This window comes from Dromiciops gliroides, chromosome 3 (genome assembly GCF_019393635.1).
Source record: "Dromiciops gliroides isolate mDroGli1 chromosome 3, mDroGli1.pri, whole genome shotgun sequence".
NCBI classification, from domain to species: Eukaryota; Metazoa; Chordata; class Mammalia; order Microbiotheria; family Microbiotheriidae; genus Dromiciops; species Dromiciops gliroides.
This window is the reverse complement of record NC_057863.1, coordinates 403,835,087-403,852,706: the sequence shown is the minus strand read 5'-3', so window position 1 is coordinate 403,852,706 and position 17,620 is coordinate 403,835,087. Positions and strand designations below refer to the sequence as shown.

At 35.5% G+C, this 17,620-nt stretch overlaps 1 protein-coding gene across 5 annotated transcripts in view; it reads left to right on the top strand.

The window, feature by feature from the left end:
* The window catches only part of PXYLP1 (2-phosphoxylose phosphatase 1), a 66,919-nt gene extending 51,855 nt beyond the window's left edge, over positions 1–15,064 (top strand). For all 5 annotated transcript variants that reach the window (XM_043990439.1, XM_043990442.1, XM_043990438.1 and 2 more), the window contains 4 exons: positions 3,271–3,429; positions 3,994–4,120; positions 9,778–9,917; positions 12,916–15,064. In XM_043990439.1, coding sequence (XP_043846374.1) covers positions 3,271–3,429; positions 3,994–4,120; positions 9,778–9,917; positions 12,916–13,847 — 1,358 coding nt within the window. In that variant the 3' untranslated portion in view covers positions 13,848–15,064. The remainder of the gene's footprint in view (positions 1–3,270; positions 3,430–3,993; positions 4,121–9,777; positions 9,918–12,915) is intronic.
* Positions 15,065–17,620: the final 2,556 nt, after the last annotated feature.

Below are 17,620 nucleotides of genomic sequence, written 5' to 3'. Positions count from 1 at the left end.
GTTAATGATTTCCTGTTTGTTCTGTATATAATGTCCTTTGAATATGTTTGTTTTCAAGTTGTTTCTCCCATTAGACTGTAAGCATCTTTAGGGTAGGGACTGTCTGTTTGCCTCTCTTCTGTAGCCCCAAGTTTAGCACAGTGCTTGGCACAGAGTAAGTGCTTAATAAATAGTTATTGGTCGATTGATTATTGAGAATCAATAGATGAGAGTTCCTTTTATGTTAATCCTTTGGTCCTGAAATGGGAGAAGTGTACAGGAAGAATATATTATAGTAGGAGAGAGCGAAGGAACTAAGAAATGAGAATACTGCTTATTTGACCAATAGAGATAGCATTGAACTTTAGGAAGTAGCAGTGAGTAGATTTGAGTTTGGTTACTGAGACTGGCTAAATGTGATAAGCAATAAAAATTTAGGGAAGAAGGAGAACTTTTTAAAAACAAAATGATAAGATATTTGCAATTTTTATACAGTAATTTCAAGCATATTTGCATATGATTGCCTTCATTTTAGGAATGATAGTACTTTATTTTTCCTCATCTCCTTTTGGTCTGCCCTCTCTGATGGGCAATTTTTCTTAGTCACAGTGCTGATGTCTGAAATGTAAGACTCTTCTTTTTAATTATAATTACTTTTGAAATTTTGCATTCTGAATTTAATGAACATCAAAAAACCCCCAGAGAACTTTGAAAGTAGAACAGAAAAAGAGGATTATATGTGAAACCATGAATTTCTCATATGTAAAGGTTGCTTAAAAAACATTATCAGGCATGTGTGGACACATGCCAGTGATCCTTGCTATAGAGGGTGACTGAGGCTGCGAATTGCTTGAGCTCAGAAATTCTGAATTCACCCGAGCACCTTACCTTCCAGTGTTGTTGTGGTGATCACATGAGATAATATTTGTAAGGTGTTATATCAATGCTAGCTATTGTTATTATTATTGCTTTTATTGTTGTTGTTATTAGAAATTTTAGCAGTGGATCTAGAGGATACAGGACAGCCCTGAAAGAAGTCCCCTTCTGACAAATAGTGTTGTTGGTTGCCTTTATTGGTGTAGAGTTACCTTAGTTACCTTGGGTCATCTTCAGTATTCTTTTGATTTGGGGCTTCTTGAATTCTTTTGTTGTTGCTGTTGATTAGTCCTGTCAGACTCTTGGAGTTAATGGACTAGATTTTTTCCCCTCTTCTTACTTATTCTATCATCCATTCATTCATCTATTTATTTATCTGTCTATTTATTTGTTCCTCTGTCTGTCTGCCCATCTATTCATTTATTTGTTCTTTTATTTTTAATGGCCAGAGACCAGTCACTTTATTAACAACTCTAAGATATAATTCAAACTATTAATAAAAAAGTTGTCCACAATTCATCCTCACTGAACCCATGGTTGATTTACATATTTTACTCTGGAACTATTCAGAGACATCATTGATTCTTGAGGTGTCTTCTATGAGGATACATAAAATACAATAAATATCCTGTTCATGCTGAAAATGAACCATGAATGATTTTTCTAGTTCACAGTGACTGCACAGTGTTGCTGGACACTGAGCTCTAGGAACTTATTCTATCATTTAAAAACAACAACAGCAACAACCCAACAACCTGGGACAATTCTATCTCCCTGTATAGTTTCATTTATGATTTCTTGAAATACAGCACTGGAAATAACCAGGCTTTGATAAAGTTCATGGGGATTCAAATGGAACTACTTGTCTTAAACCCAAATCCCTCTGGCTCTCACTAAATGGACAACTATAGGTACAAGCCCAAGCCTCACTTGGTCATTGTTTGGGTTTTGATGGCTCAGAGTGAGTGTAAATAGTAATGGTTTCTGTTCTGACCAGAAACCCTGAGGGTCTTCCCTTCCCAGATTAAATTTTTTTTTTGAGTAGGTAAAAGAGGCCTTTTTTTGGGCCTCGTTTCTTACCTAGGTTTAATCACTGATTGAGTAGTGCCTTAGACAAACTGAGACCTGGGAAAGACTTTAGTTTAAAAAGGCCAAGGTCTCTCACTGCATGGGGGACCATCTCTAGTTGTCCTGATCTGTGTCTTGCCACTGGACTCACATGGCTCTGGAAGAGAAAGGTGAGGCTGGTTACTTTACACAGTCCTGTCTCACTTAAATTCTGTTCACTTGCAAGTCAAAACATCACTTTGCTGATGTCATTGGTCTTCTTCTAGAAGGAAGGATAAACAACTATGGCAATCTTTAATAGTTGAGTGGATTCATTGATTTGGCTATTCCCTCCCTTCATTCAGATTTGTTTTACTTCCTCTTATCTTGCTACGTCTTCTCTTTCTGTAAACCCCAAAGAGGATCCCTTCAACATGCTAGAAGCCTCAATCATGTTGACTTTGGGCATTTCCTTTAATTTTAATGTTGGGGAAGATGCTGAAACAAATGATTGTATTATCTCTTAGTTTAGACTTAGAGACTAAAGCATAATCCAGTACCTGTTTATTTTGTTGGACATTAGTAATGAAGAATTAATTGGTCTCGAATGGGAAAAAATCACCTAGACGAGTATAAGGTATCTAAAAGCAAATACAGTGATTCAGTAAAGAACAAATTGTGTTGACCACTCTAATGTCCTTCTGTGACAGAATAATAGGAAGTACTGATATGGAGAAGATATAGATAATTTATTTTATTTAAACCTATCTATATTAAAATGAGGCTTCATTTTTATGCTCCATATTATGTTATCAGCAGATCAATAAAATATATGATGTATTTTTTTCAGTTTTTAAAAAACAATCTGCAGTTGTATTCTATGGAGTGGAATTAATAATCTTGAGAATCTAGTACAGAAGTTTAAAAAATGATGGTTAGAGGAAATCTTGTGCATGTCCTGTTGAACTAAAACTATTTCAGCAAAGGATTTTAGTTGAACATGAGGTTGAGTGCCTAAATCTGGTTTGGATTATGTTACTGTTGGGCGGGTGATTGTGATTAGGTGGTTACTTTTTGTGGCTTAGAATCAGTAGTATTCTCAGAGGTATTTCATACATGGTTAAAAACAAAAGAGCAACCTAAAAAACCAAACCAAACCAAAAGCTCCCCAAATCTCCCCACACCTTTGCTATCAGCATATCAGCAAAATGTAAGATTCCATTGAAAAAATTATGAAAAATATTTCTGATGAAAAAATTGACACCGAAGTGGCTTCAAGATTAATTTAGAAAAAATTAAAATATGAAATTCAGAATTATGTTTTACAATTATATATAATATAACTGCTTACATTGAAATATTTTTTAGTCCACTTAACTCCAGTAACACCAGTCAAAAATGGGATGAATGGTAAAAATCGAAAGAGAATAATGCCTGATCCATTGACTGAACCTCCTGTGGTGGATCCTATTCATGAAGCTCGTATTTACTGCAATATTCCAAGCATTACTGAACGTAGTGCAGAAGGTAGGTTTTGCAATATTGTGTAAGAAATTCAATAGCTACAACAAAGTTCTTTTTTCTTTTTCTTTTTCTTTTTTTTTTAGTGAGGCAATTGGGGTTAAGTGACTTGCCCAGGGTCACACAGCTAGTAAGTGTTAAGTGTCTGAGGCCGGATTTGAACTCAGGTACTCCTGATTCCAGGGCCGGTGCTCTATCCACTGCGCCACCTAGCTGCCCCTGTGCCACCTAGCTGCCCCCTTTTTTCTTAAGAGTTGTTTTGAAGTAATGAGCCACAAGGTTAAAACTAAAACTCTTGGATGGGGAGCCGGGGGTTCAAGGAGGAATGATAGTAGGAATAAGTACTCAGCTTTCCAGTTTGTTTATCTTAAGTTCAGTTTCTTTTTAAAAATAGGGATATACCCCAATATGTTTCATGGATATCAGTGGTTTATGTTGATAGGTAGAATTTTGCTTTGTAAACAGTATTTTAAGGAACACCTTTTTATATTGAAGTATTCCTATAAAACCTAGTATATCTTAACACTGTCCCCATAACTGATGTTTAAATTATTTATTTCTTATATGTAGGTCATGCACCTTATTATTTCAAGCTAGTATCTGTTCATGTGTTAATTCGTCATGGAGATAGATACCCACTTTATGCCATTCCTAAAACAAAGAGACCAGAAATTGACTGTACTTTGGTTGCTAACAGGTAAGCTGCGTTTTTAAAAAATCCTTTCCATAATTATAATCGTTTCTGAAACTAACATGTTGTTTCCTTTGTTTTATATCAGAAGCTATTGCTGTACTTTATTTACACATTTTAACTTTTCAAAATTATGGCGGTAACATTCTTTAAGATTCTTTTTTAAAGTATAAAAGATAATTTTGGTTTGTTTGTTTTTAAAAATTAAGTTTTAAGTTCCTTCAGGACAGAGACTCTTGTCTTACTCTTCTTTGTATCTTTTGGATGGCAACATAGCACAGTGGAAAGAATATATTGGTTATGGAGCCAAGAGGCTTAGTTTTCTTTTTCTTTTTTTTGTTTTTGTTTGGTGAGGCAGTTGGGGTGAAGTGACTTGCCTAGGGTCACACAGCTAGTAAGTATTAAGTGTCTGAGATCAAATTTGAACTCAGGTCCTCCTGACTCCAGGGCTGGTGCTCTATCCACTATGCCACCTAGCTGCCCCCAAGAGGCCTAGTTTCAAATCTAACCTCTGAAGTTTACTACCTATATGACTGTGGCAGTTACTTTATTTCCCTGACTCTCAGTTTCCTCATCTTTAAAATGAGATTCCTTCTAGCTCTAGTGCTATGATCCTGTGATGCCCAGCTAACATAATATCTTGTACTTTCAGTAAATATTTGAATGAATAAATGGAGAAAACATCAAGAATAGAAAGTGGAAAATACGAATATGGAAATTCTAAGATCTTAAAATTATAACGGTAGTTAACCACAAGAAAAAAAATCAAACGTTGAGGATGTGCTTTAGAGATGTGTAATATCCACAAGAATCATTGTGGTCTTGTGGCTAGAGGGCTGGTCTTGGTGAAGGGAAGACTTGGGTATAAGTTCTGCCTCTGACATATACCAGCTGTCTGACTGTGACTAATCCCTTAACTCCCCAGAGCCCTTGAGACTCTAAATTAATTGCAAAGCTGAGTCCACATGGGTCAACTGCACTGAGCTGGTTTTCAGAGTGAGTGCCTTTGATCGACCACATTTGTTTGTACAGAGAGACTCTTTGGCCGGACTCTTGACTCTTTGGAACTTTTACCTCTCTCCAATGATGTGACCTGAAAGATCATATAATTACCAGCTTGTGCTGATTATTTGACAGTGTCAGATTTGAACCTCTCTGTTCAATTAGGGCTTGCTGTTTCAATTCAGTTCATTTTCCACTTCTAAAATGCTGTGGCTTTTTGTTACAGTAAGACTTTTCCCTTTCCACTTATCATGTCCATATAGGACAATATCATTTTAATTGTTAAAACTATACCAAATCTGTCTGAACAACAACATTATCAGTTCCTTAATGTTTGGGACCTTTTCTCATATACTTACTTTGTACCCCACAAAGTGCCTAGGCTAGATATTTAGTAGATACTTATTGAATTGAATCAGATTACCTCTTGAGACTTGAGTAGAAGAATATTAATTGATTTTAAATCTTTACAGAAGGGGCGGCTAGGTGGCTCAGTGGATAGAGCACTGGCCCTGGAGTCAGGAGTACCTGAGTTCAAATCCAGCCTCAGACACTTAACACTTACTAGCTGTGTGACCCTGGGCAAGTCACTTAACCCCAATTGCCTCACCAAAAAAAAAAAATCTTTACAGAAAAAAGATTTTTCAAATTTAATAGAATGCTGTTTTTACAGTTAGATGCTTTTTACTCTTGAATAATCATTCCATGAATTTACATGCATTAGTGTTGTTAATTTAAATTCTAATTGAAACTATTTGAATTTATTTTCTGAAAAGAATGCTACTTTTTTTCTTAGTATTCTAGTGAAGATCTCATTACTTATACAGTTTATGCTACAGCATCGTTGACTTTTTAATGGGTATGTAAAATAGTTTTGGGGTCCTATATTGAGCTTTATGCATTAACATTTGTGCTATGGATACTCAGAGTGAAATAAAAAAATGAGCCTAATTCTTTGAAGTCTGTAAGAATTTAACATTTTTATTACTCTCAATATTCAACATGCATAAAGATTTCTGATGAGGTCAAAGTCAGGTATTTTTTTAATTTTTGTTTTGTTTTGTTTTTGGTGAGGCAATTGGGGTTAAGTGACTTGCCTAGGGTTACACAGCTAGTAAGTATTAAGTGTCTGAGGCCGGATTTGAACTCAGGTCTTCCTGACTCCAGAGCTGGTGCTCTATCCACTGCGCCACCTAGCTGCCCCCTAAGTTTTGGTGTTTATTAATCAAATCCATAAAATAAATTCTTCTTCAATTAAAAAATACTTGACTTTGTGAGGCAGCTAGGTGGCACAGTGGATAGAGCACCAGTCCTGGATTCAGAAAGACCTGAGTTCAAATCCGGTCTCAGATACTTGACACTTACTAGCTGTGTGACCCTGGGCAAATCACTTAATCCCCATTGCCCTGCAAAAAAACCCCAACAAAACCCACCAAAACTTATAATAATTTTAATGGGGGGGGCGGGGCAATGGGGGTTAAGTGACTTGCCCAGGGTTACACAGCTAGTAAGTGTCAAGTGTCTGAGACCGGATTTGAACTCAGGTCTTTCTGAATCCAGGACTGGTGCTCTATCCACTGCGCCACCTAACTGCCCCCTAATTTTAATGTTTAAACAAAAAGTGTCATACCTGAGATTTATCCATAAAGTATATGTAGTACTTAGTTTTATTAAGTATTGTCCAAGAAAAGGACAATTATAAATTATATATTATATAATTATACATATTATATAGTTGAATTAGGGTAAAACGAATTTTTATTTGTTCCTCCTTCTGTCAGATCTGCTAACATCAATATAATAGATTAAAATCTGTATGAGAAAGAAGCTTCTGATAAATTTTAATACTTTATTAATTGCTTCCTCTACTCTATCATGGGATAGAGTTGACTTTGACTTCTTATAGATTATGCCAGCAGCATGTAGGCCCTGGTAAGTTCTCTACCAAGCTGGAATGTCTTTGCTTATGGATCTAGTGATAGACTTTTTTGGTTTGGGGACTAGCCCCGATAAATTCAGAGAGGTTTATCACCAGGTTGCCTACAAGTTGATGTTTTTTTCTCTTAGCACCATCTTAAAGATCACCTACTCTAATTGTGGAGGGGTCAGGATCTGTGTAAGTGAAAAGCAGTTACCTACACAAGTGAAATCATAGATCTTTGAAATATTGAAGTAATAATTCCATAAATGAAAAATTCTAAATATGAATTTTCTTTATGTGAAGATAATATCTAAGATCACAAACCACCTCTTACAGGGAAAAATCTTAACAGGTAATTAAATTATTTTTAACATGAAAAATATTTATAAATACACTCACAGTGAAAAGAATGGAGAATTTAGGAAACTATTTCCTATAACTGTCTTTAGTTAAGTAACTTGAGCTTAATTTCCAGGTTATGCCCACAAAGCTTTTGCTTAGATTCTTTTTTTTTTTTTTTTGGTGAGGCAATTGGGGTTAAGTGACTTGCCCAGGGTCCCACAGCTTGTGCCAGGTGTCTGAGGCCGGATTTGAACTCAGGTCCTCCTGAATCCAGGGCTGTGCTCTATCCACTGTGCCACCTAGCTGCCCCTTTGCTTAGATTCTTAATCAGAATCCAGAGGTACTGAAAGAAGCATTTTCTATGTCTTGAGGGATAACTTATAGTTTATGAAGATAAGTATTATCAGCTTTGTTTTCATTTTATGAAAAAGTTAATTTCCAAGACTGCAAACATTTTTATGTACTAAGTTTTAGGAAAAAATTGTGTCTTCTGCTCTAGTGAAAAACATAACATACCCAATAGTATTTAGGATAACATCATTTCATATTAGAGTATGCCAGGTTTAGTACACTATGATTTTAAGATGTACCTTTACAAAGTGAAATTTTGAGATTTATGGTTTTTTGGTCAGGTTATTGAAACCATTTTAGCAGATATAGAGCCATGATTGCATTCATTTAAAATGTCACTGTTAATTGAGCTCAAGTGGTGAGTTTGCTGTTTGAGCAGTTTGATTTTTCCTTTTTCCTTGCTGTTTCTTTTTTATAATCTAGCAGTTATCCTCCTTCTTTCTCTCACTAAGTAAACATCAGCATTTTAGTAGCCAGTTGGAAAGTGTGCATATATTATTTCATTAATCAGGGAAAATTACTTATTACTAGATATTTTGCTTTTAAACTTAATTTTATATTAGTATACTACAAAGATGAAAATTTAAGGTTTTACACTGGTTCTTTTTCTTTTTCTTGGCCCACCAGTGGTTTGACTTAAGGTGCATTTAAATGCGCTATAAACATGCAGAAATGCTTTAGCTTTAGTAATGGAAGTGAAGTGCTTATCATATGCTTCTATTCACAACAAGGTTAATTCTGTTAAAATACTGCTTTCATCATTTCATATACCTGCTCAAAAACTTCCAGTGGTTCAGTCTATGCTCCCTGGCATGGCATTCAATGCCCCCTACAATCTGTTCACAGTGTTTCTAACTTTATTTTCCTCTTCTCCCCAGTTAAATCCTGTTCTATCCCCTGAACACATTCCTACCTTTCAGGCTTTGCTCATGGTATTCCTATCGTCTAGAATAACTTCTCCATCTTCCCCATCTGTTTGAATCCCTATTCATCTTGCAAGGCCTCACTCAAATCCCATTTATCCATGAAGCTCTTCCAGATCACTCCTGCCTGAAGTTCTCTCTTATTCCTTTGAATTCCTATAGCAATTTTGTCTCTACAGTTCAATTGAGAGAAGGAAACAAATGAACTCGTGTGTATATATTTTACTTCCCTAACTCTGTTGTAAATTTTCTTCATAGTCCTACATGATAGGCATTCAGTTGTTTATAGTTTGATTTATATCAAGTTGAGTTAACTATTATCATTCTATAAAGGAACTATAAAGTTGAATTTTCAACTTTACACAAGGGCAAGACACATGAAACAATTAGAAAGTAAGAATGTGTAATAAAGTGCTAAATTATATAGAACACAAATATGTGTAATAGAAGTTTAAGGAAAAGACGAGTGTAGTCTGAACTTTCCAAGGAAAGTTTTAAATAGAAGGTGAAGGACCCAGGCTGGGACTTGAAGAATGACAATTTTATTGATGAATTTAAGTGGTCAAATAATTAAATTTTAATATTAAAAATCCAAAGATCAATACATTATTTTATGTGACAGCATGTCTGTCACTCTCAAGTTTATGCTTGCTTCTCTGAGAAATGGTTAAGATTGTTATCCTTTGTCCTTGGGGCCAGTTTTACCTCTTGATCTTTAAATAATGGTTGGTGGGTGAGGGAGAATAGTTATCAACAAAGTCTCAGGAGCCTACTAGATCCCAAAAGGCATTTACTTGATTAGCTAGCTATGTGTAGAGAAGTTGAATTGGAAAACTATGATTGGGTCTAGAAAGGAGGCCTGAAGTCTACAACGAGGGGAGATAACTCACGAGCATGTAGATAGTTGGAACTGCCTGTTCATGAATGAATTTGGAGATCTAAAGCTCATTGTCTTAAGTGTGGACTAAAAATGTTTATGAAGAGAGATCATAGGTATAAAAAAGCATCTAGTTTTGAACAATATGATTTCTTACAATAAACTTTGATTTTATCATAGTTTTGTTTTTATATTATTACATAAAGCATTTGTTGGACTAGAATGTATTTTGGTTTGTCCCTTTTAGGAAACCAAACCATCCTAAACTTGAAGCTTTCATCAATCACATGTCAAAAGCATCTGAAGTCTTAATGGAAGGTACTCTCAGTAACTTGCCTCTTTATCCTAGTCATTCACTGTGTGAAATGGGAGAACTCACACAGACAGGCAAGTTTCCTCTTTGTTCTTTTCAATTTTCCCAAGGATAGTTTTTCCTTAGAGGTTGTTTTCTGTGTTTGGAAATATACTACCTGGTCATATTTTTACATGATTATTTAAAAATTAATTTTATTTTGACATCTATTTCCTTGCATGTAACTTCAGTTTTCAAAAAACTTATTTGGGGGGGCAGCTAGGTGGCGCAGTGGATAGAGCACCGGCCCTGGATTCAGGAGGACCTGAGTTCAAATCCGGCCTCAGACACTTAACACTTACTAGCTGTGTGACCCTGGGCAAGTCACTTAACCCCAATTGCCTCACTAAAAAACAAAACAAAACAAAACAAAACAAAAACCAAAAAGCTTATTTGGAGACATTATGATCAAATGATGTAATGTATGTAAAATATCTTGAAAGCCATAAAACTTTATATACATTTTAGCTGTTACTATGGGCTATCATCAGCTTTTGCTGCATCAATTCTAGTGGTAACTTCCTAGCATTCATTGGGAAGAAAATTGATTTGAAAAGATTGACCCTATCATCTCTCTGTCATCACCCCACATAAATTGGACAAGTGAGGCATCAATTAATCTTCAGTACTTCAAGGATCTGTTGTAGTTGTTGTGGGTACTCTCTCAATGAATTAGTAGACAGTTTCTAGAGTTACTATTTCCATGCAGGTGATGAGCTTCTTCAAATTTACCTAAACTGGGGGCGGCTAGGTGGCGCAGTGGATAAAGTGCTGGCTCTGGATTCAGGAGGACCTCAGTTCAAATCCAGCCTCAGACACTTGACACTTACTAGCTGTGTGACCCTGGGCAAGTCACTTAACCCCCATTGCCCCGCCAAAAAAAAAAAAATCTACCTAAACTGGTCCTCAAACATCAGTTATGGAGTCACTAAGCTCTTACTCTAAGCTTTTTCAGCTTGGTGTGGGTCCTGTCATATCTGGTGCTTTTTGAGGCATAACGTTTGAGAACGCAGTGTTACTTCTTTGATATGCTGATTAGTATATTAATCTATAGTATATTAGCAATTAATCTCTAAGCAAAAGAATTGTCATACTATGTCAAACCAGTAACTCATCCAACCTATATTTGGTTGGCCTCTGAGAAATGTCTTCAAGGGAGATGATATAAGAGAGCGCTATTGTCTTCATGAGCTCACCCTCAAATGTTTAAGGATATGACCTGGACATTTATTTCCAAGTCCCTTTAATTAATTATGGATCAAAGAATTTATCAAAAATGTATTTATATAAACTTTGATCTCTTTTATATTTTAAATCTGCCCTACTTCTTCAGGTTCAATTTAATTCAACCCCATTTATTAATTGTCTTCTATGTACAAAGAACTACATTAGGCCCTGGGGGATAATGAGACAATGAAAAACAGATCCTCTTTTCCATCTGGTATTCCATTCTACTGCAGGTGACAGGTTCCTTAAGTTTATATTTCACTGTAAAATAGGACTTTCTTTTTTGATAGAAAAAATACTGTTTTATCTCTTTAAAGCTTCAAGGAGAGACTGATCTGTCTATTCTAATCTTTTAAGATTTGATTGCATTCAATTCAGCCAACATTTATTAAGTGACTATTGCGTATAGCACACTCTATTATTCACTTGGAAAGAGATGAAATTTAGATAAGACAGGCTTCTTTCTCTCATGTGGAGATTATAGTCTAGTAGGAAGTTATTGCATATATAAAACCCCCTGTAAATCATGTGTAGAGGAAGATACAAACTGTGATAAACAAGTCACTTTTAATTTATTTATGCCCTTCTTGAATTCAATCATATCCTGTCCTTGTAGAATGAAGAGTTATGAATTTTTTTTAGTTTGTCTTTTCTTAAGAGTTCCCCAAATAGTTCAGTAATTTACTTTCCCTTCTCTGATTTTACTTCATCTTTTTTGTGATTCGTATTCTGGGTGTCTTCCGAAGTCATGATTTTATGCAGAGGTGACAAGCATTTTCCTCTTTGTTTTTACCCCTTTCTGAGAATGCCTACCATAGTTTGTCTTTTTTTGGCTGTAGTCAGCAGCACATTTAATACTTCTTCCTGAGCATATCAACTAAATGACCCCTGGACCTTTTCTTTTGATTTTACCTGATAGAGTAGAGTTACTCATTATATAAATTTAGTTTGGATTATCTTTCCTTAAATATATTACCTTGTACATGCCTACATTAAAATTCATCTCCTACTTTTCTGCCTATCCATGCAGCTTTATGAAATCTCTGTGAAGATTTTCATCCTACTTGGGTTTGCTTGGGGGGTTCTATCAATTTTGAGATTTTACTGGACCCTACCTTTTAAATACTAAGATAAAAGGGTCTTTAAGAGTTTAAATTATTTCTCTTGAACAATAGTTTGTTCCTGCCAGCTCAAGAATGGAAAGGCCAAGTGAGACCAAAAAAGGGAGATTAATGAATGAGAGAATAGTAGCAGATTAGTACATTTTAAAATGTATTTACATGTTTGATTAAAATAATATATTGAGCAAGTTGAAACTCGATTCTTCCCTACAACCTGAAGACTGCTTGCTAATGGAGAGGAAAAAGTCATCCTTCTATTCTTTCCAGTTGTAGACTTGGCAACCAGTTGCCTATATGTGGTAACTGATTCTCATCCTCTTGAGAGGTTGCCAAAGTAATATAGAAGACAGCAAGAGACTCTACCGTAGGGAGTTTGGGGGAATTTAATAGACATTATGCTCTTTAGGAAAAGCAGGTGTGGAACAAGCATTATCACATTACTTTCATACATGGATGATAGATATCTTTCTGTCATTTCTGACATAGAAATTTGCATGTAAGTTTCCTTCATGAGTTGATGATTGTCATCCAGCTTGCAGACTTGAGTTGGGTTCAGATATTTGCATTTTACATACATTAAAATTTAAGATTGATTAAACTTATATATACTTGTCCCTCATACTGTTGTCTTATATACTTTTCTTCAGTTAATACTCAGGAAAATTTTTGTTGTCATTTTTATTAGGTGTTGTTCAGCATTTGAAGAATGGACAGCTGTTACGAGACATTTATTTAAAGAAACATAAACTCCTTCCAAAAGATTGGACCACAAAGCATCTTTATTTAGAGACAACTGGAAAAAGTCGAACTCTCCAGAGTGGGCTGGCTTTGCTCTATAGTCTTCTCCCAGATTTTGATTGGAAGAAAGTTAACTTTAGGCACCAATGGAGCACTATCTTCTGCTCTGGAAGTTGTGATTGCCCAATGAGAAATCAATATCTAGAAAAGGAACAACGTCGCCAGTACCTCTTGCGTGTCAAAAACAACCAGTTAGAGAACACTTACGTGGAAATGGCAAAAATAGTGGGGATTCCTACGAGGCAACTAAGAGCTGCTAACCCCATAGATTCCATGTTATGCCACTTTTGCCACAATGTCAGTTTCCCTTGTACCAAAAATGGCTGTATTGACATAGAACATTTTAAAGTTATCAAGACACATCAGATAGAGGATGAGAGAGAGAGACGTGAAAGGAAACTTTATTTCAAGTATGCACTGCTGGCCTCTCATCCTGTACTTAACCAGACAGTCAACCGGATGCTGCGCATTGCAGAAGGCAGAAAGGAAGAGATTTTTGTTCTTTATTCTGCTCATGATGTCACTTTGTCACCAGTTCTCAGTGCCTTGGGTATTACTGAAGCCAGGTTTCCAAGATTTGCAGCCAGATTGGTCTTTGAACTGTGGCAAGATGGAGAAAGACCTGCTGATCATTTTATCCGTATTCTTTATAATGGAGTTGATGTCACATTCCACACCTCTTTTTGCCAGGAACACCACAAGTATTCCAGCAAACCCATGTGCCCTCTTGAAAATTTTGTTCACTTCGTCAAAAGGGACATGTTTTCAGTCTTAAATAGTAGTAGTTATTATGATGCATGTCACAGGAAAACATTTTAAGAGAAAATCAGTTTGTATTTCATGAAAATTGTGCTGGTACAGAACATGACCACTTTTAGTTCTTTAATTCAAAAGGTACGACAGTATTGCTTTGAAAATACTTAGAAATCCCAGTTTGGCACCATATAGGTGGATTAACTTTGAGTAACACATAATTTGCCATGACTTGGTATATGACCTAGTTCCTTAATTTGGTACAGTTCTACTTCATTGAGAAACAGAGGTAATCTGCTGTAAAATTGATGTTGCTTGGAACAAATGCTTTTCCTTCTTATGTCAGAGCAGATAAGTCTAGGTTGCCAATTCAGAATTTTGTTCTCTTGACTGCCATGGTACTATAATATGTAACCAACAAGCCTCATCCGCAACATTTCTTAATATTGTGCAGATATAGGTACTCCTTAAATGGAAGTATTCCTAAATTGGATATCCAACAGCTCTCTACTGTGATTGTACTTGGAGAAGTAATTTGAATACCAAGAACTTTTTGTTGTTTTTTCCAGTTCTTTTACTAGCAACATAGATCTTGGTATAACTATCTAATTATAGCGGAATGTGAGGAAAATTATCATTCAATCAGGATGAATCTATTAGTAAATTTATTATGGTACTTTGTGTTCAGTATGATAAAAAATACTTTGGTACGAGACCATTGTGTGTTTTAAATATTTGCTGTAGCAAAAGCTGGATATGCTGAAATTTTGATATGCAATTTAGTATTTTTATAGTCTAGAAAAATATTTTCTAAGACTTGTGTTAGAAATGGTGTAGTACTAATCTCAATTTCTGTATTTTCTTGATGTTCAGAGATTTATTAAAAGCCAATTTCAGATATCTTCAGTGAACATATTACCAAAAAAATAGCATTAATGGGTAATTATCTTTGACCAACTGTGGAATTGAATACATTTTTAAACCACTTTTGTCAGTTACAAATGATAAAATCTGATTTGATTTTTAAGCATATATTTGGGGTTAAATTTCGTTATCAGAATATTAAATCAATTTATAGTGATAGTTTTTTTATACTTTTAGAAAAGAGTCTAATTTAATCTCTGGTATTTGAAATAATGGTGCTAGTTAAATCAGAGGAAATGTAATCTATGAGTGAGATTCTCTAGTGTTATTGGCATTCCAGCCTCTTCTTTTTATTTTTTTCTCAGTGCTGCATTTGAATACACTTGTTTCTATCAATAAATTTTTGAGAAATATTTGTATATTCTGTGATTCACATTATGTATGCTGAATACATTCAGTGTTTTTTAAAATTTATTTTGAATGCTTCTCTTTTTGCTTAAAAGCTTAAGTATTATCACTTGCTGGCATTTTAATGCTAATTAGATTCTTTACACCTACTCAAGATATATCTGAATAAGAACTTCTAAATATGGTAGAAGTATTTAAGAATGAAGGTGTGATCCAGAAGACTTTAAAAAAAAATTAAATTACAACTCTATGAGGTAGAAAAGATACTTTGGATACTAACCAGCACCTAAGTATGGCAATGAATGTTGCCTCCCGAGATTTTGTTATAAATAAAATTTAAAGACTATGGCATCAACACATTAGTCCCGAATCCTAGTGATTGGTTTGAAGCCATCATATATAGAGGGAACACTAGACAGATTTGGGAGTATCAGTTTTGCTTCTTAGCAGCAAAATTACTTTAGGCAACTTGAGACTCCCCTTGTCTCAAGCCCTTCAACTGGAAAAGGACTATACTGGATTAGATGATCTCCAAAGCTGGTCTCTCTCAGCTTTATGATTTCATGAAGTTTAAATTTGTGGTAGATTTTTTTTGGTGAGGCAGTTGGGGTTAAATGACTTGCCCAGGGTTGCACAGCTAGTTAAGTGTCAAGTGTCTGAGGCCAAATTTGAACTCAGGTCCTCCTGAATCCAGGACCAGTGCTCTATCCACTGCGCCACCTAGCTGCCCCTTGTAGATTTTTACAAAAAGTTTTATTAATGATACATTCATGATGGAAATTGAAGATATATCCATGGGATGGTGTGGGGTTGTTAAGATGTATTGACAGAACAAACATATTAACCAAAAACAATATCACAAGTCCATGAGACGTGGCATTCTAGCTAGATTTATTACAAGAGAAATGAACGTGAACATACATGTAGATCCCTGAGCAGTTACAAGGAGTTCACAATTCATACAGAACTTTGCATGTTTATGACAGTACAACAAAGGAATGAGGGGGAAAACAAAAATCTTCTCCTAAAGGGGAGTGGCATGAGAGACGAAAAGGTGCACTAAAAGTGGGAAAAGAGCAAAACTCCTATTCCTTAATATATACATATATATGCATATGAACATACACATATATGTATGTGTATGTATATGTGTGTCTATATGTTTGTGATCAGTTTCCTAGTCCAGTTGAACAATTATTCTTTTTCAAATAAGAGATTCTATAAGTATTTTTGTTGTGATGACTATTTTTCCTTCTAAATCCTTTTTAAAATGGTAGAAATGAACATAATACCACACCTAAACTAATATTGATGAGTCTACAGTTGTGGTTCTCAAACTTTTTGGTCTCAGTATCCTTTTATACTTTTAAAAATTATTGAGGAAGGGGCAGCTAGGTGGCGCAATGGATAGAGCACCGGCCCTGGATTCAGGAGGACCTGAGTTCAAATCCAACCTCAGACACTTGACACTTACTAGCTGTGTGACCCTGGGCAAGTCACTTAACCCCAATTGCCTCACCAAAAAAATAAAATAAAAAAGAATTGTAAAAATTATTGAGGACTTCCCATAGAATTTTCTTATGTGGGTTTTTATCAATCAATATTTACCATGTTAAAAATTAAAACATCTTGGTAATATGAAAATAGTTTTGACCTCATGAAACCCCTGAGAGGGTCTCAGGGGCCCCTGGACTATACTTTGAGAAGCACTGGTCTACAGCATTGTAGTAGAGTTGGGCTAGCTAGAAAGATTTAGTTGTCCTGAGCTTATAGCTCCATCAGACTTCTAATTTCCCTGATATCCATTGTATTTTATATAGGCTGGATACCTTGAATTATACTCAGGAAATAGTGTAATTATGCAGCATTGGCTAAGCAATTTGTGGGTATAAAGTAGAAAACTTGGCATTGTTAAATTTTTGATTTTCATGCTGACTTGGTTTTTTTTGTCTCCCCCCCCCAGACAGTTGGGGTTACATGACTTGCCTATGGTCACACAGGATGTGTGAGGCAGGATTTGAACTCAGGTCTTCCTGACTCCAGAGCCAGTGATCTGTCCACTGTGCCACCTAGCTGCCGATTTTTGGTTTTTCTGCAAGCAGTCTGGGTTAGGTGACTTGCCCAGGGTCACACAGGTAGTAAGTGTCTGAGGTCAGATTTAAATTTAGTTCCTCCTGACTTCAGGGCCAGTGTTCTATCCATTGTGAGGCATTTTCACCTATATCTCTACTAGCTCATTTAATTTAAACGTTTGGGTTATGCTTTATTAATGTCCATTTGTATGGCAGCCAAAAACCAACAACAAAACCCCAAAGAACAAGTCCAAATAAAGAGTGATATAGATGAGGTCTGGTTAATTCTGTAATCACTAGAATGTTTCTGTGTAACTGAATTATTTCATTTCCTTGAGGAGTCACTGGCCAAACTTTCCTAGGGCCTGTTGTTCATACACTTCCTATCAGTTCAGTTTAAATCAATAAACATGCATTAAGCACAACTGTGCAGTTTGCTGAACTAGATGCTGGTAGAACAAGAATTTAGATAAGATGTTGCCCCTTCATGAAACT